Source organism: Phocoena phocoena, chromosome 8, assembly GCF_963924675.1.
Source record: "Phocoena phocoena chromosome 8, mPhoPho1.1, whole genome shotgun sequence".
Lineage (NCBI taxonomy): Eukaryota > Metazoa > Chordata > Mammalia > Artiodactyla > Phocoenidae > Phocoena > Phocoena phocoena.
In genome coordinates this window covers 101,806,884-101,832,278 of record NC_089226.1, presented here as the reverse complement: position 1 = coordinate 101,832,278, position 25,395 = coordinate 101,806,884, and the positions used below count along the sequence as shown (strand labels likewise).

Genomic DNA, 25,395 nt, shown 5'->3' with positions numbered 1-25,395 from the left:
GTGAGGGGAGAAGGCGGGGGGGTCGGCAGAAAGACAAGTGTACAGCTTGGAGTCTGGACGAGGTGGGTCCCAGGAGAGGACTCGGAAGGGAGATGTACGGGGCCAGGAGCCAGATGACAGGGCAGCCGAGGCTTACAGGATGGCAGCAGGGGCACGAGGGGAGCTGAGGAGGGAGGAGGCTCTGCAAGGTGCAGGGGCCCAGCCAGAGAATTCGGGGAGCCCTTAGGGCTCCTTACCTGCTCGGTGTCCCTCTCGTTCAGCGTGGGTAGGGGGGTCCGGGCGCTGGACATGGCGCCGGTATCTCAGGGGAGGGAACCGAGAAGCTCGGAGGAAGGGAGGGAAGGGAAGGCGCGGAGCCCGGCCGGGCGGGGCTTCTCACAGCAGGGGCACCCGCCGCATGGGCCCCGGCCGGGGGTGCGGGGAGGCCAGACTGCCGCTCACGCCAGCCCGGGGATGCGCCGCTCGGGCTAGGCCGCGCCGGCTCCGAGCGGCTCCGGACCGCACCCCCCCGACCCCCGGCTGGGCTGTGCCGCCTTTCGGCCGGGCCGCGCCGCTCCGCCTACTCTCTGCCGCCGCAGCCGGCCGCCTGCCTCGCTCCTCCCCTGCCCTCAGCGGCACTGCTCCGCGCCCGGCACACAGGCAGCCGCCGCCGGACCTGCTGCTCCCAACATGGCCGCCACCACCGCCGGCCCTCGGCTCTTTCCGCCGGCAGCAGCCGGAAACATCCGAAGCGGCTAGAAACGGGAGGGGGGCGCGCCTTCTCCTCCCGGCCACGGACTACTGGTGAATTCCGGAAACACCCGAAGAAGGTAATCCCGGGGACGCGCGCGCCTCCTCGATTCCGAAGACCAAGCTTCGGCTCTGTTTGCGGAAATCCACGAAGGGACTCCGGGTACTCCAGCCACGCCCACAGGCCTTTCCCCGCCCACTTCCAACTGGCTCTCGGCAGTTTCCGGAAACACCCGAAGCCGCCCCGCTTGCCTTGAGCCGGCCCCGCCCGCCTCCCGCCCCGCCGACCGCCGGCGGTCGTCGGCCATTTCCGGCAACACCCGAGGCCGGGCGAGCCTCGGGTCATTCCCTCGGGTGGTACCCGAAGTCTGACTCTTCGTTTCTTTCCGTCAGTTTTCGGGTATTTTCAAATCTTGAACAGGGAGCGTGGATCACGTGTGCGTATTACCATTTGACTAAATAGAAAATAAAGCTGTTAGCCATCCCTGCTGTTGGCATCCTTTGGTTCTAAGGCAACTTCCTGTCTGTGTGTCCTTTCGTCTCTCAGCTAGCTCATTAAATACATCTTGTTTATCATCCAGCCTATCAACATGTGTGTCACCTGTCAGATGCAGCGTTAGTCTATTACCTGTCTACCTACCGTTCATCACCTGCTGTCATCTATCTTGGCTTCTATTTATCTATCCATGCACCCCACATCTAGTCCACAGGGCTCCTCAAGGTACCAGGCAAGCACCAGGTAAACGTCCTTGGCTCCCATCTGCCAGACCTGCACAGATACCCCAGCCCTGCATTCCACCTCCAGCTGTGTGTAGTGAAAATGCTGTGTGATCTTGGAAAAATCACATAACATCTCTGTTTAGACTCCTCAACGTTCCTATATTGACAGAATCCATGGCTTTGTTCCGGTGATGACATTCTAAATAACAACTTTGAATTTGTTACCTTTTTTTCTTTCAGAAAAAGTCTTTTTCTTGTTCAAAATAGCACAAAATGGCATTGCACTATGGCAATGAGTCTCACCAGTTCCCTTTTAACTACCCCTGTGAGGTAGAGCAGGAGAGACATTATCTTAATTCACATTTCAGTTATCGCTTCTAAGACAAGGAACTCATGGGAAAGAAAAGAGAAACTGGTTGAACATGAGGATTCCTCAGGATGGCACAAAGAATGGACACCTAGAGAGGTTCCTTTTCTTCTCTGGCCTCAGTTTCCCCATCAATGAATTGAGGTCACTAGATTCATGAGCTCTGAGGTCCCTCTCATCTCTGGAGAGCCCCTGACTTTAACAGGAAGTCCATGTGGCAACCTGAGTTCACTCTTCACTTCCTCCTAGGCTGTCTCACCAGGGAGGGGCAGTAGGCTGACTGGTCTGATTCCTCGGGCTCTAAGCTGCCCCCACCCATTGTATCCTGGACATGTTGAAAAACCACCACTCCCAAACCTACCCTAAGTTCAACAGCAGATAAGGTAGGTAGAAGCCAGAGTCCCCACAAGAGCCAGAGACCAAGCTCAAGTAACAAGTTCCCAGAGGTACAGGAGGAGAGAGGCCCAAGGACTTGTGGGGAAAGAGTGCTGGTTGGACCTCTGACACTTGACTTCCAACTCCAGCTACAGCTTATTGAGCAGAGCCCTTGGCTAAGTCAACCAGAGAAATAGGCAGCCAGACAGAAGCAATGAGAGGATGGTATGAACATACTTCCTAAGGCAACAGGTATGACCTACAGTCCTAGTAAATGCTCGGGACTCCATGACACCTCCTCATGCCCCACCTCAGCTCCATTCAGGCATCCAGCCCTTGAGGAAGAAGTTGGTGAAAGAACACAGAAGGAGATGAGAGGGAAAAAAGAGGAAGAGGTGAAGCCAGAGGATATTCCCCGACCCCAAATTCATCCGGAAAAATCCATGAGAATGATGTGCCCTCTGGTGGCCAAAGGGAGACTCACTGTTGATTCCTGTGCCCTGTGTAACCTCCAAGGCTTGGGTCCCTGGAATAAGGGAAAAGGGGAGGGGGTTGGAGGAGCAAAGGAAGGTGCACTCAGGGGTCTTCCCTGGCCCCTGTCTAAGCAAACTTGACTAAGCAAACTCTACATCCTCCATGCTTCTACTCACTCAAGTTCTCATCCCTGCACTCTGCCCCTTAGTCCCTGCCTCCATCCTACCTGTTCTCTCCTCTTCCTCACAAAGCTGTCTAACAGGTCTCCCTGCCTAGAGTCCCTCCAACCTGCCCCACCAGCCATGCCAGAATAATCTTCCTAAAGTCCAGCTCCAATTACATCTCTGCCTTGCTAGAAGGCTCTCACCAGCTCCCTTGTGGGTTAGGCAGGCTGATTTCATGGGCCTGTGACCTGTGCAGTCACATAAAAGCCCCACACTTAAGAAGGGCTTTGAGCTTGATTTAATGCTCTACTGTCACCCCTCTTGAAATTTTTACCAAGGGGGCCCTGCATTTTCATTTTGCACTGGGCCCCACAAATTTTGTACCTGGTCCTGGTGGTAGGAAAAGACTTTGGCCTGCATTGAAACCTTTGCACAATCTGGCCTCAACTTACCTTGTGAATATCCTCTTCAACTAGGTATCACTGGTTGACACCTCCCTGCAATTTGTGCCCTGCCACCAAGCTCTCTCACCTTCACGCTTTTGTTCAGGCTGATCGATTGCCAGTCACCTCCCTCACCTGGAATTCTAGATGTCCTTCAAGATCCAGTTCAAATATCATCTTCTCATACCCACCTAGTCCTCTTCAAAGATTAATTATTACCACACATTTACCTCTCTCTAATCTGCAAACTCATTCATTCATAAATCTGTTGAGCATCTACTATGTGCAAGGCACTGTTCTAAGCTCTTCAGATATATCAGTGAACAAAAGATCTCTGTTGTTGGGGAACTTGCATCTCGACTGGGGAAAGACAGGCAACAAACATAATACACGATAGTAAATATTAAGTGCCATGGGAAAAAAACTAGTCAGCTAAGGGGGATCAGGATTGCAGAAGTGAGGTGAAGGGATGGAAAACAAGTTGCAGTTTTAGGGTGGTCAGTGCAGGCTTCACTGAGAAGGTGACACTTGAGCAAAGACTTGAAGGAGATGAGGGAGTGAGCTCTGCCGCTGTCTGGGGGAAGAGCATTCTAGGCAGAGGGTGCGGCCAGTACACAGGTCCTGAGGCAGGTGCGGGCCTGGCTGTTTGAGAGTGTGGGGGTAAAGAGTAGGGGAAGACGGCAGAAAGGTGATGTGAAGTCAGGCCTGGTGGGCCGCTGCTTTGGCTTTTTCTTGTAGTGAGGTGGGGAGCCACTGTAGTGACATGACCTGACTGGCTGAGAATAGAGTGAAGGGGCAGGGCAGGGTTTCCTTCTGGAAACCCTGAGGAGGCTTTTATGACAATTCAAGTGAGAGATGACCATGGCTCAGAGCAAGGCAGCAGTGGTGGAAGTAGTGAGAACTGGTCAGATTTGTGATAGATACAGCCGACAGGATTTCTTTCTTTCCTTTTTTAAAAAATCAATTTATTTATTTATTTTTGGCTGCGTTGGGTTTTTGTTGCTGCGCATGGGCTTTCTCTAGCTGCAGCGAGTGGGGGCAACTCTTTGTTGCGGTGCGCGGGCTTCTCACTGTGGTGGCTTCTCTTGCTGCGGAGCACGGGCTCTAGGCACGCAGGCTTCAGTAGTTGTGGCACGTGGGCTCAGTAGTTGTGGCTCACGGGCTCTAGAGCGCAGGCTCAGTAGTTGTGGCTCATGGGCTTAGTTGCTCTGTGGCATGTGGGATCTTCTCGGTCCAGGGCTCGAACCCGTGTCCCCTGTATTGGTAGGCGGATTCTTATCCATTGTGCCACCAGGGAAGTCCCCGGACAGGATTTCTTTTCTTTTCTTTTTAATATATAAATTTATTTATTTATTTTTGGCTGCATTGGGTCTTCCTTGCTTCTTAGGGGCTTTCTCTAGTTGTGGTGAGCGGGGGCTACTCTTCGTTGAGGTGCGCAGCCTTCTCATTGCAGTGGCTTCTCTTGCAGAGCACGGGCTCTAGGCATGCGGGCTTCAGTAGTTGTGGCACACGGGCTCAGTAGTTGTGGCTCGTGGGCTCTAGAGAGCAGGCTCAGTAGTTGTGGCGCATGGGCTTAGTTGCTCTGCGGCATGTGGTATCTTCCCAGACCAGGGCTTGAACCCATGTTCCCTGCATTGGCAGGCGGATTCTTTTTTTTAAAATAAATTTATTTATTTATTTACTTTTGGTTGCATTGGGTCTTCATTGCTGCACACCGGCTTTCTCTAGTTGTGGCGAGTGGGAACTACTCTTCGTTGTGGCACGCAAGCCTTTCGTTGCAGTGGCTCCTCTTGTTGCGAAGCATGGGCTCTAGGCGCACGGGCTTCAGTAGTTGTGGCACGTGGGCTCAGTAGTTGTGGCTCGCGGGCTCTAGAGCACAGGCTCAGTAGTTGTGGCACACGGGTTTAGTTGCTCTGCAGCATGTGGGATCTTCCCAGACCAGGGCTCGAACCTGTGTCCCCTGCATTGGCAGGCGAATTCTTAGCCACTGCACCACCAGGGAAGTCCCGGCAGGTGGATTCTTAACCACTGTGCCACCAGGGAAGCCCCCGACAGGATTTCTTGATGGATTGGTTTAGGAGTTATGTGAGAGAGAAGAGCTAAGGATAATTCCAAGCTTTCCAACCTGAATAACTGAAAACAAAACAAACACAAAAGTAAAGGCTCTACCACAAGCCCCAGACCAGGTAGAAACCAATGGATAGGACCTGTGGTCCAGGGCAGCCATGTTGCCCACTGGAATCAGGGAAGGCAGCGGTTACAGATCCCCAGCACCAGAGGCACAGGGGCCTTAGGATAGCAGTCCCCTGCATGGATGGGCCAGGAGGGGAAAAGCCAAAGGGAGCCCAAGGTGCTGGATGGAAGACACCTTCATTCTCACCCCTGTGAACCATTGCAACTCTTCTCCATCTTTCTCCTCCCACCCAGTGAAGCCAGAGAGCCTGCTCAGGCAGGCCACCCCGGGGGGGTAAGGAGAGTGGTCCAGAATTGCCCTCTGATCAAGAGTCAGATAACAGGGTGTGGCAAACCCACACATGCCCTCTGACTCACAGAGACCCTGCCATCTCGCTGAGCTTTGCTCTCTCTTGATGTCTCTGAACTCCCATCATGCATTTTATTTATTTATTTTTAAAATTTTATTTATTTATTTTTGGCTGCATTGGGTCTTTGTTGCTGTGCCCGGGCTTTTCTCTAGTTGCGGCGAGCAGGGGCTGCTCTTCGCTGCAGTGCGTGGGCTTCTCATTGCGGTGGCTTCCCTTGTTGCAGAGCACGGGCTCTAGGCGTCCGGGCTTCATTTGTGGCTCGCGGGCTCTGGAGCACAGGCTCAGTAGTTGTGGCGCACGGGCTTAGTTGCTCTGCAGCATGTGGGATCTTCCCGGACCAGGGCTCGAATCTGTGTCCCCTGCGTTGGCAGGCGGATTCTTAGCGACTGCGCCACCAGGGAAGCCCCATCATGCACTTTATCGCCATTACCATACACCATATTGAATTTAGGACCTTTCAGAGATGTTAGAGTGTGGGCAGATGTGCATCTTAGAACTGATGGACTAGAATATGTTTATTATTCCACCAGGATGTGAGCTACACTAGGACAGGAACTCCCAGGCTCCTTCCCTTTTCTCAGGGCTAACCCACATGGAGAGCTGCATCCTATGTGGATATACTCACACTCACAAGTGGGAGGCATTGTTATTTCCCTCATTCTTCTCAGAAGAAAACTGAAGCATAGAGAAGCCTGGTCACTTGCCAGTGGGAGTGGGAACAGGGGAATGAACTTTGGGCTTCTCCGCCCACGAGAGGTGGGTTGTGTAGGGTGGTGGGCAAACACACAGACCCTACTGACAGGCTGCTCCTTAGCAGCTACGTGATCTTAAGTAAGCCTCTTAACGTCTCTCTGCCTTAATTTCCCCATCTGTTAAATGGGGATAATAAAAGTACCTACCTCACAGGGCTGATCTGTGAGGCTATAATGAGACGATACACGAAACAGGCCAGGACAGAGCCTGGTGGACAGCCAGCGCTTTGTGTGGGCTGCTGTTATCATTAGGCAGACTAGCCCGCCTCCCTGAGGCTTCTTTTAAGTCTCTCTACTATATCCTCCCCACATCCCAGAAGCACAGCACTGGATCAGATGTAAGAGTCCATCCTGGCCCCAGCTCTGTCACTAATGGATCATGTGAGCCATTAGGTAACTCCCTCGCCCGCTTGGGGCCTCAGGCTTCTTCTTTGCTCTCTGTGTGGTCTTCCGTAATGCTGTCGACTGAATGTGTGTCTGCCCCCCAAGATTCATATGTGGAAATCCTAATCCCCCTGAGGTGATGGTATTTGGAGGTGGCGCCTCTGGGAGGTGATTATGTCATGAAGGCAGAGCCCTCATGAATGGGATGAGGACCCTTATAAAAGAGACCCCACAGAGCTCTCCGGCCCCTTCACCGAGTGAGGACACAGCAAGAAGATAGCTGTCTGTGAACCAGGAAGTGGACTTTCACCAGACATTGAATCTGGTGGCACCTTGATCTTGGACTTCTCAGCCTCTAGAGATATGAGGAATAAATTTCTGTTGTTTATAAGCCATGAGTCTATGGTATTTTGTGACGGCAGCCTGGACAGACTAAGATAATCTCCCAAACCCTAAGCCAGTGACAATGTCACTCTTGTCCTTCTTCGCCCATGACTTGGCACTGTGCCTGGGGTGGAGGAGACTGTGTTCCTGCCTTGCTCATATGTGCCTAGCGCAGCAGGAAAGTCCAGCTGCCCACGGAGGTCACTGTATACCGACTTAGGGGGAAGGGGGGAGGAGGGGAGAGGGGGAGAGGAAGGGGCATCAGGCAGGGAGGCCACCTTCAGTGTCTGTTCTCCTGGTAGGAGGTGCCATTTGGACCAACTCACATTCCCATACTGGGCCACTGTCTACAGGCAGAGTTCTGCCACCTCCATTACTAAGAAGGTTGGGCATTCTGGATGGAAAGCCAGGCTGCCACGTTGGCAGAAGCAACGTCGGTGGGAGGCAAAGGGGAAAGCAGAAGTGGGCGGTTTTTACTGGGGCTCAGAGGGGGATACCCAAAGTGGATGATCTGGGGCCTGTGGGAGCATGGGGACTGGAAGAAGCAGCAAGGAAGGCTTCTTAGAGGAGGTGATGCAGAGTCAGACCCCAAGAATAAGCAAAGGACTGCGAGCCCTGGCAGAAATAGGAGCAGCCCGTGGAGGCATGAAGGAGGCCGCTCTCAAGGAGTTCCCATCTCACAGGGATGGGCCAAGAGCAGCCTGAGACTTGGAGCTGGCAGAGGGGAGTCGGTACCAGCTGGCTGTAACTGGCTTCCTGGAGGATGAGGGGCGGGGGAGGCCGGCCAATGACTCATCAGTGTCTGAGATGATGTCCCCGCATACCCAAAGCTGCATGGTTGCTCCTGGCTGGCCGGCAGCAGGTGTGTCTGGGGGAACACTTCCACTTTCCCTACCACCTCACCATCCTCCCTAGGGAGGACAGTGCCTGAGGTCCCCAGCCCCAAGGACAGCAGGGACATTTTCTGGCCCTGGCAGTGTCCTTAGTGGTTCCAACAGTGCTGGGCACATAGCAGGCTGTGAATCTCTGGGGAACGAAAGCCACAGGACTTTGGCCCTCCTTGTTCCCTTTGCCCTCAACTCCCTTTCCCTATGTAACTGCATGGCTCTCTCTGTGCTTACAGAGGAAGCCCTCTCTAGCCCCCAACTCAAAACTGCATCCCTTGACAAATGAACAGGCAAGGATATCGTGGGAATGCAATCAGCCAAGTCCAGAACGGAGGAAATTCTGTCCACAGAACAAGCCACTGTGTTCTTAAGAAAAAAGAAAAGAAATAGGGAAAAAGAGGAAAGAAAGGCTGAAATCCATCAACCAAATGCAGTGTGTGGAATGTACTTAGACCCTGATTCAAAGAAATCAGTTGTATAAAGATTCATGGCAGAGTTCTGGAGATCGGTTGTACAACAATGTGAATGTACTTACTACTAAACTGGACACTTGAAAATGGTAAATTTCATGTTATGTGTATTTTCCCACAATTAAAAAAAGGTTTTTTTAAAGATATTCATGGACCAACTGGGGGATGTGAACACTGTGTGGATATTAAACGACATTAAGGGATTATTAGTTTTTAAAGTGTGATATATATTTTACTGAAAAGAGTCTGAATTTCCTAGAGATACAAACAGACCTATTTACAGATGAACTGATACAATGTCTGGGATTTGCTTTTTTGTTTGTTTGTTTGTTTTTTGCGGTACGCGGGCCTCTCACTACTGTGGCCTCTCCTGCTGCAGAGCACAGGCTCCGGACGCGCAGGCCCAGCCGCCATGGCTCACAGGCCCAGCCGCTCCACGGCATGCGGGATCTTCCCGGACCGGGGCACGAACCCACGTCCCCTGCATCAGCAGGCGGACTCCCAACCACCGCGCCACCAGGGAAGCCCTGGGATTTGCTTTTAAATAATCCAGAAGAGAAGGAGATGTGGGGAGATAAAGATAAACCAAAATTGGCCATATTTGTTGAAGCTGGGATACATCAGTGTTCACTGTTCCTCTCTCTCTCTCTCTCTCTCTCTCTCTCTCTCCCTCTTCTTTTGGGTGTGTTTGAAAATGTCCACCATTGGGAATTCCCTGGCAGTACAGTGGTTAGGACTCCGTGTTTCTACTGCCGAGGGCCCGGGGGTTTGATCCCTGGTCGGGGAACTAAGATCTCACAAGTCGCGCAGTGTGGGAAAAAAAAGTCCATGATCAAAAGAGAAAGAAAAGAAAAGATAATGAATAGTGCCCTTCCGTCACGCCCAGTACTCTTCCCCGCTGGACACACTGAGAAGCCCCTAGTTTGCCGTCTGCCTCCCCTGGAATGGGGGTGTGGGGAGAGCCGGGGTGCTCTCTCTCTTGTTCACAGCTATATTCAAAACACCTGAACCGTGAATGCCTCTCATCCAGCTGGCAGCTGTGAGCCCGGGTCTGCGTGGCCCCTTGAGCCTGAGCTTTGAACAGCACAGTGATCTTAACCTTGGAGGGCCATGGATTAGTCTCTCTGAGGCCAACTGCTCACCCAGGAAGATGTGGGTGCCATGGTGGGCGAGTGGTTGGGTCAAGGAGAGGGAGTGGAAGGGACAGGGCAGGGTCTGGAAAGAAGCCCTTCCCTCTGCCCCGTCCCCTAGGGCAGCCCGAGCTCATGTGGACGTCATCGCACCTGGCACTGCTTTTGTAGCCTCCAAATACCAAGTCCAGCCTGAGCCAGGGTCAGAGGTCCCTGAGGGAGGCCAGGGCCAGCAGGCGGGACCCACCAGGGGCCCAGGAGCCTTTCAGGAGAAAGGCATGTGAGGGACAGGGCTCCCAACACCCTCAAAACCCTCAGCTTGGTTCCCAGACATCGTCACCTGAGACAGGTGTGATGAGCACCCCTCCACATTGCTGTGAGCCCCTCCAGTGGGTACTGCCAGGCACAGGGCATGATCCCAGCAGGGGCCAGGCCCTGGAGGGCTCTGGAAGTTGGCAAGGCAGGGGCACTGGGCACCTGTGCTCCTGAGCAAAGGAGGTGTGACCACTTGTTGTCTCCAACGAGCTTCCTGACTCCCACCTGCGTCCACTCCCGCCCCAAGCCCTGAACCCACCGTGGGTCCCCAGGCTCTGGAGGGAAGGTGTGCCAGGGTCTTCCTAAAGCACAAGCAGGCCATGGCGTGCCGGAGACAACAGCTCTGCAGGCAGACAGACCTGGGCTCAGCCAGGTCCTGCTCCTTTAGCCGCTCTGGGATGGCAGGCAAGGTACCACATGCAGCTCAAGGTGCCTCGGTTTCCTCACCTGTATCATGGGCACAAGGTCGGGTGACCCACAGTGGAGGCCAGGGCAGGTGTCCTGTCTGCACCCCACAGTTCCCAGCACCGTGGCTGCCCAGGGGCCTTCATCCACGGCTGTGCAAGCTGACCCTGCAGGGTGCTTGTCCCCGCCCCTGCTTCCCCGGGCCTCCTAGATGCGGGGCCTGAGAACTGAGGCTTTGCTGTTGGTGTTAGGGAGGCCAAAAAGGTGGCTCTGTTTCCTTTCTCTTCCTTTCTCGTGGTGTACTGTGTCCACGGAGTGAGGCTATTTGCTCGAGGGAAGAAAGGGACTGGCCAGATTCGGTGATATGAAGGCACCTGGTTCCAGGAAGGTGGGAAACAGACACACTGGTGTGCTGTGGAGTCACCTTACCTCCGTCCTGCCTTGGGGAGGTCAGCTGGGTGCCCCCTTCCCGAAAGACCCTCCGTGGGGACAGACGCAGAGGCTGCAATCCCCTCAGAGACGCTCTCGCACCCCAGCCCCCAGCCTCCTCCACACCTCAGGGGTGTGCAGGACTTCACACCGTGAAGGCAGTCTCATTCCAGCCGCTCTGCAGCCTGGCTGTGTGTGTGAGGAATGGGGTGGGGGGGGCCCCGGAAAGGGAGAGCGGGTTGGAGGAGCCGTGGAGTCCGGACCAGAGCAGTGACGGGACTGGGCGCTGCACGGGGGCCCAGCCGGTGACCCTCCCCCTTTTCCAACCGTGCTCCCCGCTTTCCAACCACGGCCGTACACACTGCAGTTTCTCTTCAAGGAGGGAAGGGGCTTCTTCTTCCCTGGTCTCAGACTGCCTTTGCCCTCAGGGCTGTTACTGGTCTCCAAAAAGAGCTCCCTGACTGGACCCCAAGGAGGGCAGTTGTGAAGGGTGGCAGGTGGCCGCCTTCAGAGCACAAAGGAGTACTGGGGACTAGGGGTGGGGGTACGGCTCAGAGGTCGGGCGGCGGCATCCTTTTCCCCAGCTCCTTCACCTGGTCGTGGCTGGACTCCAGCATCACACCTGGAGAACGTCACCACCATCAGCCACTCGGGTCGCTGATATTTGCAAAGGAGGCTTTCTTGGTGTCACAGGCTCTAGGACTGTGGCTCTGGCCCAGGTGGCGGACCCCAAGCAATCCTTCACCTACGTTCAGAAACTCCCTTCTGCACTCTGGGTGGAGCCACTCCCCGGGCTCCACTCTCTCCACCTCTCCCTGGAAGCCCAGAGGTGCCCACAGGCAGCTCCCAGCCACACATGCTCACAGAGTCCCTGGGGTCCTGGCCAAGGCTGGGCAGATCCCTGCCACCCAGGATGTGGGGCATAAGCCATGGAACAACCACGTCACCAGCAGTCACAATGGCAGCCACCTCATGCAGAGGACCACACTGCAGGGACCGGCCTGCACTGCAAAAACGTCGCATAGGAATACGCACCAAGATGTCAGCAGACAAACATTTATTAAGCACCTACTATGCACCAGACCCTATGCAGGGCGCTAGGAAAATGAAGTCAATGCAATCCAGCCCTTGCCCGGAAGGAGCTCACAGTCTAGAGGGCCAAACCTTCAATCATAATTAACAGCCGCGAAGGTACATTTAGCTTCACAATTGCACAATGAGCTTTTATGTAAGTTCTCCCAACTGTCAACACCCAGCGACACAGCCACATTGTTTTAAAAGCACATTGGCATAAATCACAGCACAGTCACACGATTGAAAGGACGGACAGCGACCACCTGTGACAATTCATAGTCTGTGTTTCAGAGCCAAACTTTCAGCATTACTTATTTCTTCCCATTAGGAAGGATACAAGTTTTGCCAATTTGCAGAAATGGTGGTAGAGATACAGGGTAGTTCTACGGCCCCGACATCACGCGCTGGTGCGGCCGCCCTCGACACGAGGGGTCCTGAATCCTTGCCCTCTTCCCCCCACCACACCGCAAATCTTCTGGTCTCCCCTGGAAGAGGGCCCCAGATGTCCCTGGGCTTTCTCCCGAGCTCGTCAGATGGGGAGAAAGGACCACTTCCCACGGGTCAACCACGCTGAGATCACTCACACCTGGTTGAGCCCGCGGGTGACACCAGCTCAGACAGGCACACAGCACAGCGCGCTCAAGCCCACACCCTTCCTTATTTAGGGACCTGCTCTCTGGTCAGTCTCAAAACCTGATGGGGTTGGTGTCACACAGGAACAGCTGCCCTGTGAGCCCTGCCTCTGCCCCACCCCTCCCCGGCCGCACGGGATCCATCAGCAGTCCAGGTGCAGAGGGTGGATGGCCCTATTTATCCCACTCACCCCCGGATTCTGAACGGGACAGTGAAGTTTGGGATCTGAGAGCCCTCTGTGCCTCTCTGGAGAGCCCCCTTCACCAAAGAGGAAAAACACAACCCTACACAGATTTGGTTGGTGACGGTTAATTTAGGAGAATAAGGGGTTAGGAATCTGGTGAAGAGATCCAAGTGGACCCACCTCCGGGTCTGGGGAACAGGAAAACCAGCCAAAGGCTTGGTGTAATTAAGCCGAGGAGAGGACGGGCAGACCATGAGGCTGAGCGTTCAGCGCTGAAAGGTTGGGGGCATTCAGGACCCCACCGCCTGCCTTCCTTTCCTGGGGCAGGGGGAGGGGAGGCTTCTCTTCCCCTGCACACTGGGCACAGCCAGGGCACTTTGTAAAGGTCATGTTAAGTCTCAGCTCCTCCCCTGGGCCCCCCAGTGTGGCCTGTCTTGGACAGACAGAGGCTTACCAAGTGAGTCAGAAGGTACATGTTAAAGGTGTTTCTGACCCCACTTGGAGGGCACGGGTAAGGGGAGGGGGCGAGGTGCCCTGCTAACTGACTCGGCCTCGGTCTGCTGGCCCAACAAAGCCTGCCCTGACCCTGTTCCAGCCTCTGGGGCAGCAGCTTTCTGGCTCACACCCAGGACCACCTCTTAGCCCTCCTCAAGGTCGCTCCAGGAGGCCGGATATCCTGCTAGCAAACCCCTTCCCCCAATGACGGCCCAGACGGAACTCTCTTAATAAAAAAAAATAATTTATTGTCAACAAAGGAGATATATACAACAGGAAAAGGGGTGAAGAGGAGAGTGTGAGTGACGGAGCCCCCAGGTAGGCTACTTCAGCCACCTGCAGGGATGGAGCAGGAAGAAGAGGTAATGGAGGCCTCCTGGTTTAGGAGCCGAAACGGGTGGGGGAGGAGAGGCATCCCCCGAGGTAGTGGGACTCAGTTCAACACCGTCACGACCACCTCTTGCGTAAGGCACTGTGCCAAGGGAGAATGGTGGGGGGCTGAGAAGGTGGGAGGAGGTCAGGGGGACAGAGAGGTCTGGGTCAGCAAAAGGATCGGGTGAGTGTTCTCCAAAGGCCCAATGCCCTACCGCACGACAGCCCTCGGCACCCGGTCCCCCTCAGGGCCTGGCCTCACGCCTCACTCGGGGAGACATTTTCCAGCGTCCCCGAGTCATAGCGGATGCTGCCCACCTTCCTCTCCTCCATCCTGCCTTGGCACCTGGTTTTACTCTCTCCATCAGGTGGCCGAGCTGGGCAGGTCTGAGTGATAAGCCGAAGGGTGACAATGCCTCCTCTCCCCGCCCTGAAAAGCAAGAACCTACAGGCCACTCCCTGCCTCCGGCTGCCCCCCGACAGTGGTGCTGGATTCCGACAGAACCGCGGGCCATTCTGGGCTGTCACCTGCTCCCACACCCTTGGTGCCCTGGGGATGCTTGGACCAGTCTTGCAGGAGGCTGACTGCCGGGGGCTCCTCCAGCCGCACGCGGATAACCTGGAGATCCAGCGTCCCACGAAGCCCCGGAGGGGGAGCTGGGCAAGGATGGGAGCAGAGAGAGAGTCAGGGCCCTCCAGACAACGCACCTTGAGGATGTCCCCCGAGGGTCTCTGTAAACCACACCCCCATTTCCTGGCCTTCAATTCCATAGCCCAGGACCTGTGGTCTGAGGAGAAGCCTGGGGACAGTGGGAGGCTGTGCTCCTAGATCATCCAAGGACCAGCACCAACCACAAGGGCATCGCACCTCCGCAGGCATCAGCGCAGGCCCTCCGCAGCCTTCCTCACTCATGTATTCTGGCACATGGACACTTAGTGCTGTACTCCGCTCCCCTCAACTACCTTCAGCTGACTCCGTTTCATCTAGGACGTACTGGGCACCCTAGCCTGATGGGTTCTGCCTTGTGTGGGCAGAGGTGGTGGGGTGGGGAACACCCCAAAGCAGAAAAAGACATGACTGTGCCCACAAAGGAGCAACCAGGTGAATATGCAGGGCGGAGGAGAGAGCACTGGACAGAGGGTCCTGGGTTAACATTCAGCTCTGCTCTGGAACCTCAACCAGGCTCTTCATCTCCCGAGTCAATACCTACCACGCAGGGGTCAGATGTCCAACTCAGCAGCGTGGAGGAGCTACTCGCAATGGACAAAACCAGGCCTTAAGACAGGGGAACGTGAACTGCTGACAGCCACTGTTCAGGTACCAAAATGTCCGGTTTGGCACGGGCACACGCAAAAGTTACGTCAAAAAACAAAGCCAGAAAATGGTGACTGTAACTGTTGCGGTGCCTGTATTATTTGTGGTTTTCTTCTGCACTGTTTCTAGAGACCCAATGATTTAAAATCTGGCAGAGAAAACAGGTACAGTTTTGCTGTACTGTCTGCCGGGATTTAAAATGACTCAATGGCTGCCACTGGGTCGTGCGACTGAACAAGTTCTGCTTTGTAGTCACACGAGCCGGTTTGTCTCCCTGACAAACTCTAAGCTCCTCGAGGGCAAGCGGAGCCTACTCACCGGCTCCTTAATTCAACAATAACTTCCTGGGCAACTATACTGTACCCAACACTAGGCCAGTTCCCCAGAACATGGAGCAGGCCAAGTGGCCTTCCTGGAATTTACATTCCAGTGGTGAGAGCCAATAAACAGGATGAACAAAGCAAGAATGCACTGTGATATATACAGACAGAAGCAAAGTAAAGTACACCAGGGAAGGGGACGGGGTAGCAGGGAGGGCCTCACAGGGCTGATGCGTGAGCAAAACATACAGGAAGCGAGGAGTCAGCGGCGTGTCTAGCTGGGGAACGGCATTCCTGACGGGAGGAAGAGCAAATGCAGATGCCCTGGTGGGCAGAAGAGGTGAAGATCCTGGTTTGAGGACCACTGGTCTCCACGAGGACTCTGACTTTTATCTGAAGTGCGACAGCGACGGTGCTGGAGAGCTCTGAGCAGAGCAGTGCCAGGATCCCACTTGCGTTTCAACAGGGGCTCTGGCTGCTGTATGAGACCGACCACAGAGGGCAAAGCTCAGAAGCTAGGAGACAAGTTCAAAGGTTGTTAAGGAAGCTTGGATGAAAGTAGCAGCAGTAGGGGTAGTGACAGGGCGGTCAATTCTGAGCATCTTGGAGGTGGGGCTAACAGGATTTGCTGATGGACGGATGTGGGGTCTGAGAGAGACAGAAGATGATGACTCTGAGGGTTTGGTCCAAGCAAACTGAAGAACGGGGCTGCCAGCTTCCTGGGTAAGGGAAGACTGGGGGCGAAGAGAGTGGTTGGAGGTGAGGGGAGGAGACTGGGGGTTCTGTTCAGAAACGCCGTCAGAAACTCCGAGTTTGGGGGATCTTTTAGGCAACCAATCAGACACATCATACGGGTAAGAGAGAGGCTGGAACCGAAGGGAGAGGTCCGGGGTGGAGGAGAAAGGCGGGACTGTGAGCACAGGAACTGTCCTTCAAGCTGTGAGCCTGGACGGGATCACCCAGGGCGTTGAGTGCAGACACTGACCCACGGTTGGGTCATTCATTCATCCACCAAATACAGAAGCAGCACCTATTCTGTGCTGGGCACTGGGGATATCACAGTAAATGAAACAGGCAAACATCCTGACCCAAAGGAACATATGTTCCAGAAATGGGAAGAAAAACAACCACAGGATCCCACTTGGGGAGCTAGGAAAGAACAAGCAAGAGAGGCAGGTGCGACCCAGGCGTGCTGTTGCCCGAGAGGCCAAGGGCAGAAAGGGTCTCTGGGAGGGAAGGAAGGAAGGAAGGAAGGAAGGAAGGAAGGAAGGAAGGAAGGAGGGAAGGAGGGAGGGAAGGAGGGAGGGAGGGAGGGAGGGAGGGAGGGAGGGAGGGAGGGGTTCCTTGTTTTTGCCAGGTCAGGAAAGATAAGGACTGAGAACTGACCACCAGATCTAACTTTATGGAAGTCAATGGCAATGTTGCCAAAAAAGCCATTTTAGTGTAGGGTGGTGGGCATGCGTTTGGCTCAAGCGGCTTCTGAAGACAGCCTGGAGACAGTATGGAAGAGCTCTCCAGCTTTGCTGAAAAGGCTCGGGGATAAATGGGACAGCGGTTACGATGGGATGAGGGGTCAAGAAGGGAGAAAGAACAGTTTTGCGTAGGCTGATGGGGAAGACCCAGAGAAAAGAACAGCTCCTGGTCTGACAGAGAACTGATTCCTGGCCCTCATTGCAGGCGGGGAGCCGCATGGGTGAAACACACCTGCCCAAGGCTCAGTTTCCTCTTCTGTAAAGTGGACATAATAATCCTTTATAAGGTGGTCCTGTGGATTTCAGGAAAAAATACATTAAAAGAACTCAGTACATTGGAATTAAGTGCCAATTCTTCCTGATAGCAGGGAGGGCAAAGGGGTGGGTGGTGGGGAGGGGTGTTTCAGGAGAGCGAGGCCTGAGGTGCGGTAGAGAGATGTTCTTTCAGAAGCAGTGTATGAGCAGAGCCCCAGGCCATCAGAGAGCAAGCCAAGAGGACTTCTCTGTCCCCGGGACAAGCTGCAGCACCCCAACCCCAGAACCGCCCCGACTTCTCTCCTGGCCCAAACTGCTCTGCTTCCCCAGCTTCCTCCCCTCCCCTTCCTCCACACTTGTGCATGTGTGTGTAAATGTGTACACCTTCTCCAGGGGGTGGCTGCGGCCCACTTCTCTCGTTTCTCACTAAGGCTTGTCTCTGAGCAGAGACTCTGGAAATGCCACCACCAGGATGAAAAGTGAAGGCAGCCGCCATCCACTCATCTGTCAAAAAATCTTCCCTGAGGGCTTTCTTGGTGCCAGGCCCTGTTCTAGGTGCTCTCTCTCTCTCTCTCTCTCTCTCTCTCTCACACTCACACACACACACACACACACAGGCCCTGTTCTAGGTGCTGACACACACACACCCCCACACACTCCCCCCCCCACCCCGGCAGGACAGAGGCTTTTTTCCACTATCTGCACGCGCGCACACACACACACACACACACACACACCCCAGCAGGAGGCTTTTTTCCACTGTGTGCGAGTGGGCCCTCAGGGCTCACCTCCTCTCCTGGCCAGGTCCCCGCCTTCAGCCTGGGAGGCCCCTGAAAGTCCAGCAAGTCGTCCCTGACTGCTTGACACACATATCCATCAGGTCAGCTGACCTGACCACAGTGACTCCCCGCCCCCCAACTTTTACATCCTTGATTTAAAGTGGTAGGATCTTTACTCAAATAAGATCTTTGGAGAGTTTCAATAAATAAAACAACTCAAAGTAGAGACATTCTGGTTGAAGCCTCACAGGTTTCTGAGAAATCTGAGCTTTGGGTACTTAAAACCCCAAACCAACCTGAAACTACCGGTCTGGAGCCTGTGCTCTGCACAGAACCGTCGTGGGCACCACACTCTTCTCCATTTGCTGACTTGTACCCTTAGGCAGACTGTGAGTTTCGTGGGGACAGAGGCTGTGGCGCTCCTGTCATTTCCCATAGCTGGGCTGCGGAACACTTGCTGCTGTGTCACTTAGTACCTCCTGCAGGTTCTGGACTGTCTCCAACTTCCACAGGTCCCTGCCTCTGCCGGGAACACCTCTCGGCCCTCTCCATCCCTCTCACATCATTCAATCAGCTTGCTGAACCCCAAATCTCAGGCTTTGCCCACTCACCCCAAATAAACCTGAGATCTCAAGGATGCCCTTCTCACCTATTGGTCACTCCACACAGGTGGGGTTTGGGCACAGGGTACCCCAGGGGTCAAAATAAAGCCCCCACTTTCAAGAATGAAACCAGAAGACTCGTCAGCCAGTGGAAGAGATCAGCCATTTAGAGCAGGGGTCCACTGACAATACGAGGGGGCCCGGGAAACACTCGAGTCCAGGCAGAGCACGGTCCTGGGGAAGCAGGACTGGAAGGTGACTCAAGCTGAAACCTGAGACAGTTACAACCTCACAGGGGTGAGGCCTGCCTCCAGACTAGAAAAAGTGGTAAAAAATAAATAGATGAAAGCACACGTGCAGAGACGTGCACACAGAGCTCTGTAAAAGGTCTGAAGGACGCAAGCCAAATTTTTGACAGTGGTCACCACTGAGTGATGTGGGCTGAAGTGACAGGTTTGCCTTTTTCTTTAGGCAAAAAGTACACCTCCTTTTTGAGAGCCCTGCTCTGGGGAGCCTCCAGCACCCCGTGTGCCATCTTTCTCAGGGCTCCAACTCCAAACGCCCATTTCAGGCAGGCGGGACGAGGCACTCTCTGTGTCACACATTCACTCCTTCAAGAATCACTTTCTTGGGCTTCCCTGGTGGCACAGTGGTTAAGAGTCTGCCTGCCAATGCCGGGGACGCGTGTTCGAGCCCTGGTCCTGGAAGATCCCACACGTGGTGAAGCAACTAGGCCTGTGTGCCACAATTACTGAGCCTGCGCTCTAGAGCCCACGAGCCACAACTACTGAGCCTGCGAGCCACAACTACTGAAGCCCGCGCGCCTAGAGCCTGTGCTCCGCAACAAGAGAAGCCACCGCAATGAAGAGTAGCCCCCGCTCGCCACAACTAGAGAAAGCCCGTGCACAGCAACGACAATCCAACACAGCCAAAAAAAAGAAAGAAAAAAAAAGAAAAACCATTTTTTTGCGTCTGAGATGCTGCGAGCAGGGCCTGGCCCGGCGAGACGAAGAGAGAGAGGAACCAGGCTCAGCCCTGCCCTGCTGGAACACAGGCCAGCCTCATCTCAATTCTGCTACTGCTAGGTTACGTGACTGTGGCAGCAGTATACCGGTCCCCCAAAGACGTTCAAGTCCTAATCCCCAGGACCTGTGAATACGGTATCTTACACGGCAAGGGAGAATTAAGACCACAGATGGAACTGACATTGTTAATCAGCCAACTTTGAAATAAAACAGAGATCTGGATGATCTGGGTGGGCTCAGTGTAACCGCAAGGGTCTTTAAAGGGGAAGGAGAAGGCAGAAGAGTCAGACCCAAAAGTGGCATCCTGAGAAAGACTGCACTGGCCACGGCCTGCTTTGAAGATGGAAGGAGGGCACAAGCCAAGGAATACAGGCGGCTGCTAGAAGCTGGAAGAGGCAAGACTTCCTCCTTTAGGAGCCAGAAAGGAACCCAGCCCTGCTGACACCCTGACTGTAGCCCAGTGAGACCCGTTCCAGTCCTCTGACCTCCGGGACTAAAAAGTAGTGTATCTGTGTTGTTGTAAGCCACGAAGTTTGTGGTAGTTTGTTACAGCAGTCTCAGGAAATGAATACAAGGACCGTAGAGGAGGAACCAGTTCTCTGAGACTCAGTTGGTCCATCTGGAAAAGATACTTTTATAAGGGCCAGATGAGCTGCATATGAGTTTCTTAAAATCGGAGAACGTGATAAAAACACAAGCGCTTACTGCTATTATTAGACGTAAACTGAGCTGAGGTGTCTGCTGAGTGCTCGCCCCGTCTATTCTGCTATCGGTCCCATCTAGGCCCCTGGTCCATCGGGGCCAAGGTGGGCACCTCAGGCTCCAGCTGGAATCAACCTTAACTGCGGTGATGGGTGTCGGGCTTTTGGGGAGTACTGGCTTAACCCAACCTACCAACCAGCCAGGACACTCCCAAGGAGCTCGCAAAAAAACTCAGCTCCCTGGCTGGCTGCTGTATTTAAATCCACCTGCCCTCGGCCCCTCTCCCAGGGGACTGGAGCACCAGCCAAGCAGCCTCGTGGAGGCCAGACCCCAGGGATGCGGCCTTCCTGACCCCGCACTTGTCAGCCCCTCTCACGAGCTCACCTGGGGAGGGGCTTTCCGGCTGGAGAAGACCTCCTTCTGCTACTCTCCCCTCTTTGGGCGAGTCCTTGCTGTCTGAGGCCCTGAGCTGGGTGTGGGAGAAGAGCTGGAGGACGAAGCCAGCGGGGAAGCTGCCGTCGGTGAAGTGTCGGACCTCGGCGGGAGCCGCAAAAGTCTCGGTGGGTGAGCCAGGTGAGGGGGGATCTGGAAGGGAGGACAGGATGGAACTGTGAGGTCAGACTCCCAAGGGCTGAGCCCATGGCCTCAGCTGAGGTGCAGGTGCCCTCTGCCACGCATCCCCCCACCCCCTCCAGGGTCCTAGCTTTCCTCCTGGAGCCCACACCTTCCTCGCCTTCACCTGGGTCCGGGTCCGGGTCCAGGTCCAGGGTTTTGGTCATGGGTCTGCCTCTTTTCTTTCTGACTGGCTCCTCCCCAGGGGGCTCCTTCCATCTCTGACCACGTGGCTTCTTGCTTACCGGCTCTGAGACAGGGGCCGCTGCAAAAGACAAGACCTTTTTAAGAGGCCTGATTGCTGTAACCACAGGGCTGCTGAAGGTACCTGCCCAGCAGCCTCTCTCCACCCAGATGGCAGGGCCCATGCTTCCCCTCCCCCCAACTCAGCCTCTGAGGCTTTGGGATGACTGACCAGGAAGCTCCAGAGGGCGGAGTCCCCTGGGCCGGCTCCTTCTAGGGAGGGAGGGGTTGTCCTCGGAGTCGAGGAGAACGACAATCTCTGCTGGCATTTCGGGGTCCGGGTCGGAGTCTGGGTCCACTTCCACCTCCTGGCCTGAGTCTGAAGCGGGCAGACGCCAGTGAGCAACAAGAGTCCTGACTTTTCCTTCCCCCTCCGCCCCTCCCCCAGCCCAGCTACCTGAATGGGGTGGGGACGGCTGCTCAGCCCTGAAGTCCTGCAAAAGCGCCACCCCCTCACTCCAGGCCTCCAGGATATTGCTCTTCTCGGAAGGGCTCAGGTCCAGGGTGTGAGGGTGCTGCTCCAGGATGTGGGCGCGTGCCGTGTCCGCCGAGGGGGCCTGGATCTCGGCCCCACACACCATGCACAGCGCCCGCCCGCTGCCTCCCGGGCTGTTCCCCACCAGGAACTCCTGCTCCCAAGACACCTGCTGCCTGGGCTCCTCACAGCCATCGCTGCCTGCCTCTAGCAGGCTGGGCCTCGGCGGTGGGGTCTTCTCCTGCTGGGCCACTACGGAGGGATAGGAGGGGGCGGGGACTGTCAGTAAAGGTGCCCACAACCAACAATACAGAGAACAGGATTCCCCAAACCTGGTGGCATATGTAGGGAAGGAACTTTCCCACCTAGAGTCTCTTTCTCCCTTCCCCTGGAGCCCACAAGGCACTAGCCATGATAAACACAGCCTACATGCCTCGGCATCCTGCTACCTCAATCTAGTCTCCGACCACAGGTCCAACAGGCATTTCCAACAGACTGCGTTCCTGCACGTCTACGGCCTTGGCAGCCCATCAGTCTGGCAAAGTCCTCTACTTCCTTCATGGCCCTGCTCAAAACCTCAGCCCTGGGAAGCCTTCCTGACCTCCCACCCCTGGCAGGTGATTATATCCATATGCGACTACGAGGCCATGGCAGCGAAGCACTTCCTTGAGGACAAGAATGGTAAATTTTGTCATCTTACTGTCCCCGCAGGGCCTGGCACGTAGGAGAGGAGACGCTCAATGAGCCTTCTCGGGTCAGTGAATGGCATCCATGCCTGTTCCTCCACTTGCTGAGGTCCCTTCAAGAGGCCTCCCATCCTGTCGGAAGTAGCCTCCCCTCCCAAAGCCTTTGCGGCAGTAACCTAGCTTGTCCCTACTGGTCGACACAGCACCTGTTCCCTGTGCACATGGACCACAAGCTCCGACAGGATGGGAACCCTTCTCAGCCCAGCAAAGGATGCAGGCTCAGACCCACGTTAGCCTGGCAGCTCAGGGTTTCTGATCCCTTGTGGCTGCACCTCCCTCCCACCTGAAAAGATGGAGCGAAAGACAAATATGGGAGACCCTAACACCTGGGGACTACCTGGAAGAGGTGGCATTTGAAATGGGTCTGAGAACCGGCTTGGTCTCAGAAGGTCTAGCTCCAAGGCTGGGTTGTACCCCGCTCAAATGTGACTGTGGGCAGGAATCCCTTGGTTGCAGCTGGGCTTTCTTTCCCACCACTCCTCGAAAACAGCTCTTGTCAAGGTCACCAATGCTAAACGCAGCAGTCAGCTCTTCAACTTTGTCCTTTGACAGACAGCTTCTTCCATCTTGATTTTTGTCCCTTGGACTCCAGGGCACCACCTTCTATTGGTTCTTCTCTTACTTCACTGGAGCTATTTTTCGGGCACCCGTGCCAGTCCCTTCTCCGGAACAGAGCCGTCTTCTCACCCAAGGTTTGTCTGCTGTCCCTTAGAAAGCTGCCATCTGCCCCACCTGAGCTCCCTGTTCCCCTCACTGCTTCATTTCCTACTCGTTCCCTTTGTCTCCTGACTGCACTGTAGGTCCAAGACAGCATGGATTTTTGATCCTTCACAACTGTATCTCCAGCACTCGGCACAGTGCCTGGCATGTAGTGGCATTCAACAGTGTTTGATGAGGAATGACTCAGTCTCTAAACTGGAATCACTGGAGCATTCCACAACGGTCCTGGGACCCCATCTTTATCTACCTCCTTCCTCTGGTGGTCTCATCCCAGTGCCTGCCTGCTGACAACTCCCATGTCTATACCTCTAACTAGACTCTCCCAGGAAATTTAGATTCACATGCCTTACTTACCATCTGACATCTGTGCTTGAATGTGTCATAAACTTCTCAAACTTGCCATGTTCAAACCTTAACTCCCCATCTCCCACAGGCCTGCACTCCAGTCTTTCCATCTCGGCAAATGGGAAGTCCATCCTTCTAGTCGCTCAGGCCCAAAACCTTGAATTCGTCTGTTTTTCTTTCCCACCCCAAATCTTTCAAGAAGCTTCTGCTTCAGGACCTTACTATTCTCTCTGCCGAAAATTCTTAACCTCAATTATCTACAGGGTTCTCTCCCTCGCTTCCTTTGGTCTGTGTTCAAAATTCACCTTATTAGAGAAGGCTTTCCCGACCACCTGATATTCCAAATGAAACACCCTCACTCTTTTCTCCTTACTTTGATTTCCTGTTCTCTGAACCACCTGACATGCTATACATTTATTTATCTTCATTTATCTTTGGTCATTAGTATCTACATATATGTTTCAGAAGAGGAGAGTTTCGACTTTCTTTATAGCTATTAGCATGCCTAGCCTAAAACAGTGCCTGACATATAAGAGGTGCCCCCACATACTTGTTGAATGAATTCACTTCTCTGGGGAAGGAGGATGCTCTCGCAGGGTTGTTGAGAGGGTTAACTGAGACAGCCTGGCACTGAACACTCGAGAAATATTAGCAGAAGTACAGAAAGAACCTCTCTTTTGGATTGAAAGCTCTGAGAAGGGTAGTGGCCTTTATTTCCCTCATTTTATAGCACTCTTGATTCCAAAAAGGAGAGGCAGTGCAGGGAGACATCACCATGTCCTGCTGAGGCTAAATGAATGGCCTTGCTCTCAACCTTTTGGGTACTGTTCCCCTGAGGGACGGGGTATCTAGGAATGAAAAGATTTTGCATTTTCATGAATAGTGTGTCTTCCACTAAGGTGGCTCTTTGTTTTCTTAGGGTTTGCAAGATCCTGAGGACTGGAGAAATCGGTGAGGGAGGAGGGGAAAGCGAGTGCTCCCAGACTGCTCCTCAAACCCCTTCCCGAGGCCAATCCCCTTCTAGAGTGTCTGAGGGCGCCCGTAGCAAGCACTCCTTTTCCAAAACTAGGTGTCCTATGCAACCCCTTTCACCCTTGCAGCGCGAGAATCTGACACCTGCGGCTTATGCAAGCTCAAGGCCCGGGGATGGTGAGGGGGGCGTAGGAAAGCATTCTGCATGGAGAGCCCTTAAAATCCACCTTTTGGCGGGCTGCAGCGGCGCCTGCCTCCACCCACCGAATCACTCCGGACACCAAGGTGCGGGGCCCCTAGCTCCGGCGTGGAGGCCCTGCCGCCCCTCGGCCCTCGGCCGAGAACACGGCCTGGCCCCTGGGCCTGCCTCTGTCTCTGCCTCCGCGATTGGTGGGGGGGGGGAGAAGGGGGAAGGGGGAGGGGTGGGACCCGCCAGCGTCACCTCGAAGCCGTCGTGCTGGGCCCGGGCGAGGGGGCGCTCGGGCACCGGAAGATCCGGAGCTCGCGGGGCGTGGATCGAAGGCTCCAGACCCTGGGCGGGGGAGGGGGAATTCGGGGAGGCCTGAGATTCCAAACCCCGCTGGGGGTGGAACAAGAGAGCGCCAGTACCTCAGACAGAAGGGGGAAGGGGGCGCCCGGGCACCAGGCCGGAGTGGAGTGGGGGCGCTTGGGCCCCTGACTGGAGGTGCGGGAGGGGGTACCCGGACCCCCGACTGGTGTGGGGGGGAAGCCCGAGCCCCGGACCGTGACGCGGAAGTGGGATTCCCCTCCCATTCTCACCTCTGAGCATCGGCTCGGGCCGCGGGATTACGGCCACCACCATGGCCTCCTCGTCGTCCTCCCCTTCCTCGCATTTGAGGGTCACCTCGAAGCAGTCGAGCGCGGCGCCCTCGGCCTTCAGGGCCATGGCGCGGCCGGGGGGGCTCTCGGTGACCGGACGCCAGAGGACTGGCGCGCAGGCCTGCGCGCAAGCCGGCGGCCGCCTCCTGCCCCGTGCAGCCTCCTCCCCGCCGCCCGCCGCTCGCCGGCCCGGCCTGCGACGGGCGCGTCTGGGCCTCCCCGAGACCTAGAGCGTCGGGACCC

General features: G+C 55.1%; 2 protein-coding genes across 3 annotated transcripts in view; both read right to left on the bottom strand.

Annotated features, from left to right (window-relative positions):
* The window catches only part of MARK2 (microtubule affinity regulating kinase 2), a 60,219-nt gene extending 59,354 nt beyond the window's left edge, over nucleotides 1-865 (bottom strand). The window contains exon 1 of one of the 2 annotated variants that reach the window (XM_065882087.1): nucleotides 237-865. In XM_065882087.1, coding sequence (XP_065738159.1) covers nucleotides 237-290 — 54 coding nt within the window. In that variant the 5' untranslated portion in view covers nucleotides 291-865. The remainder of the gene's footprint in view (nucleotides 1-236) is intronic. The other variant, XM_065882086.1, reaches the window with a different exon arrangement.
* A 12,719-nt stretch (nucleotides 866-13,584) lies between these two features.
* On the bottom strand, nucleotides 13,585-25,219 carry SPINDOC (spindlin interactor and repressor of chromatin binding). Its single transcript, XM_065883069.1, has 6 exons — nucleotides 25,093-25,219; nucleotides 21,452-21,781; nucleotides 21,227-21,373; nucleotides 20,939-21,076; nucleotides 20,584-20,784; nucleotides 13,585-14,386 (listed from the first exon to the last, which is right to left on the bottom strand). Exons 1-6 carry the CDS (start codon nucleotides 25,217-25,219, stop codon nucleotides 14,175-14,177), a joined length of 1,155 nt encoding a protein of 384 aa, XP_065739141.1. The 3' UTR covers nucleotides 13,585-14,174.
* Nucleotides 25,220-25,395: the final 176 nt, after the last annotated feature.

What these genes read in the sequence shown, in the direction of transcription:
- SPINDOC (XM_065883069.1), bottom strand. Translation starts at nt 25,219, where the DNA reads ATGGCCCTGAAGGCCGAGGGCGCCGCGCTCGACTGCTTCGAGGTGACC. An exon ending in GCCGTCCCCACCCCATTCAG is followed by an intron (nt 21,374 to 21,451) that starts GTAGCTGGGCTG and finishes TGCCCGCTTCAG; the next exon opens with ACTCAGGCCAGGAGGTGGAA. An exon ending in CCGCCCTCTGGAGCTTCCTG is followed by an intron (nt 21,077 to 21,226) that starts GTCAGTCATCCC and finishes TGTCTTTTGCAG; the next exon opens with CGGCCCCTGTCTCAGAGCCG.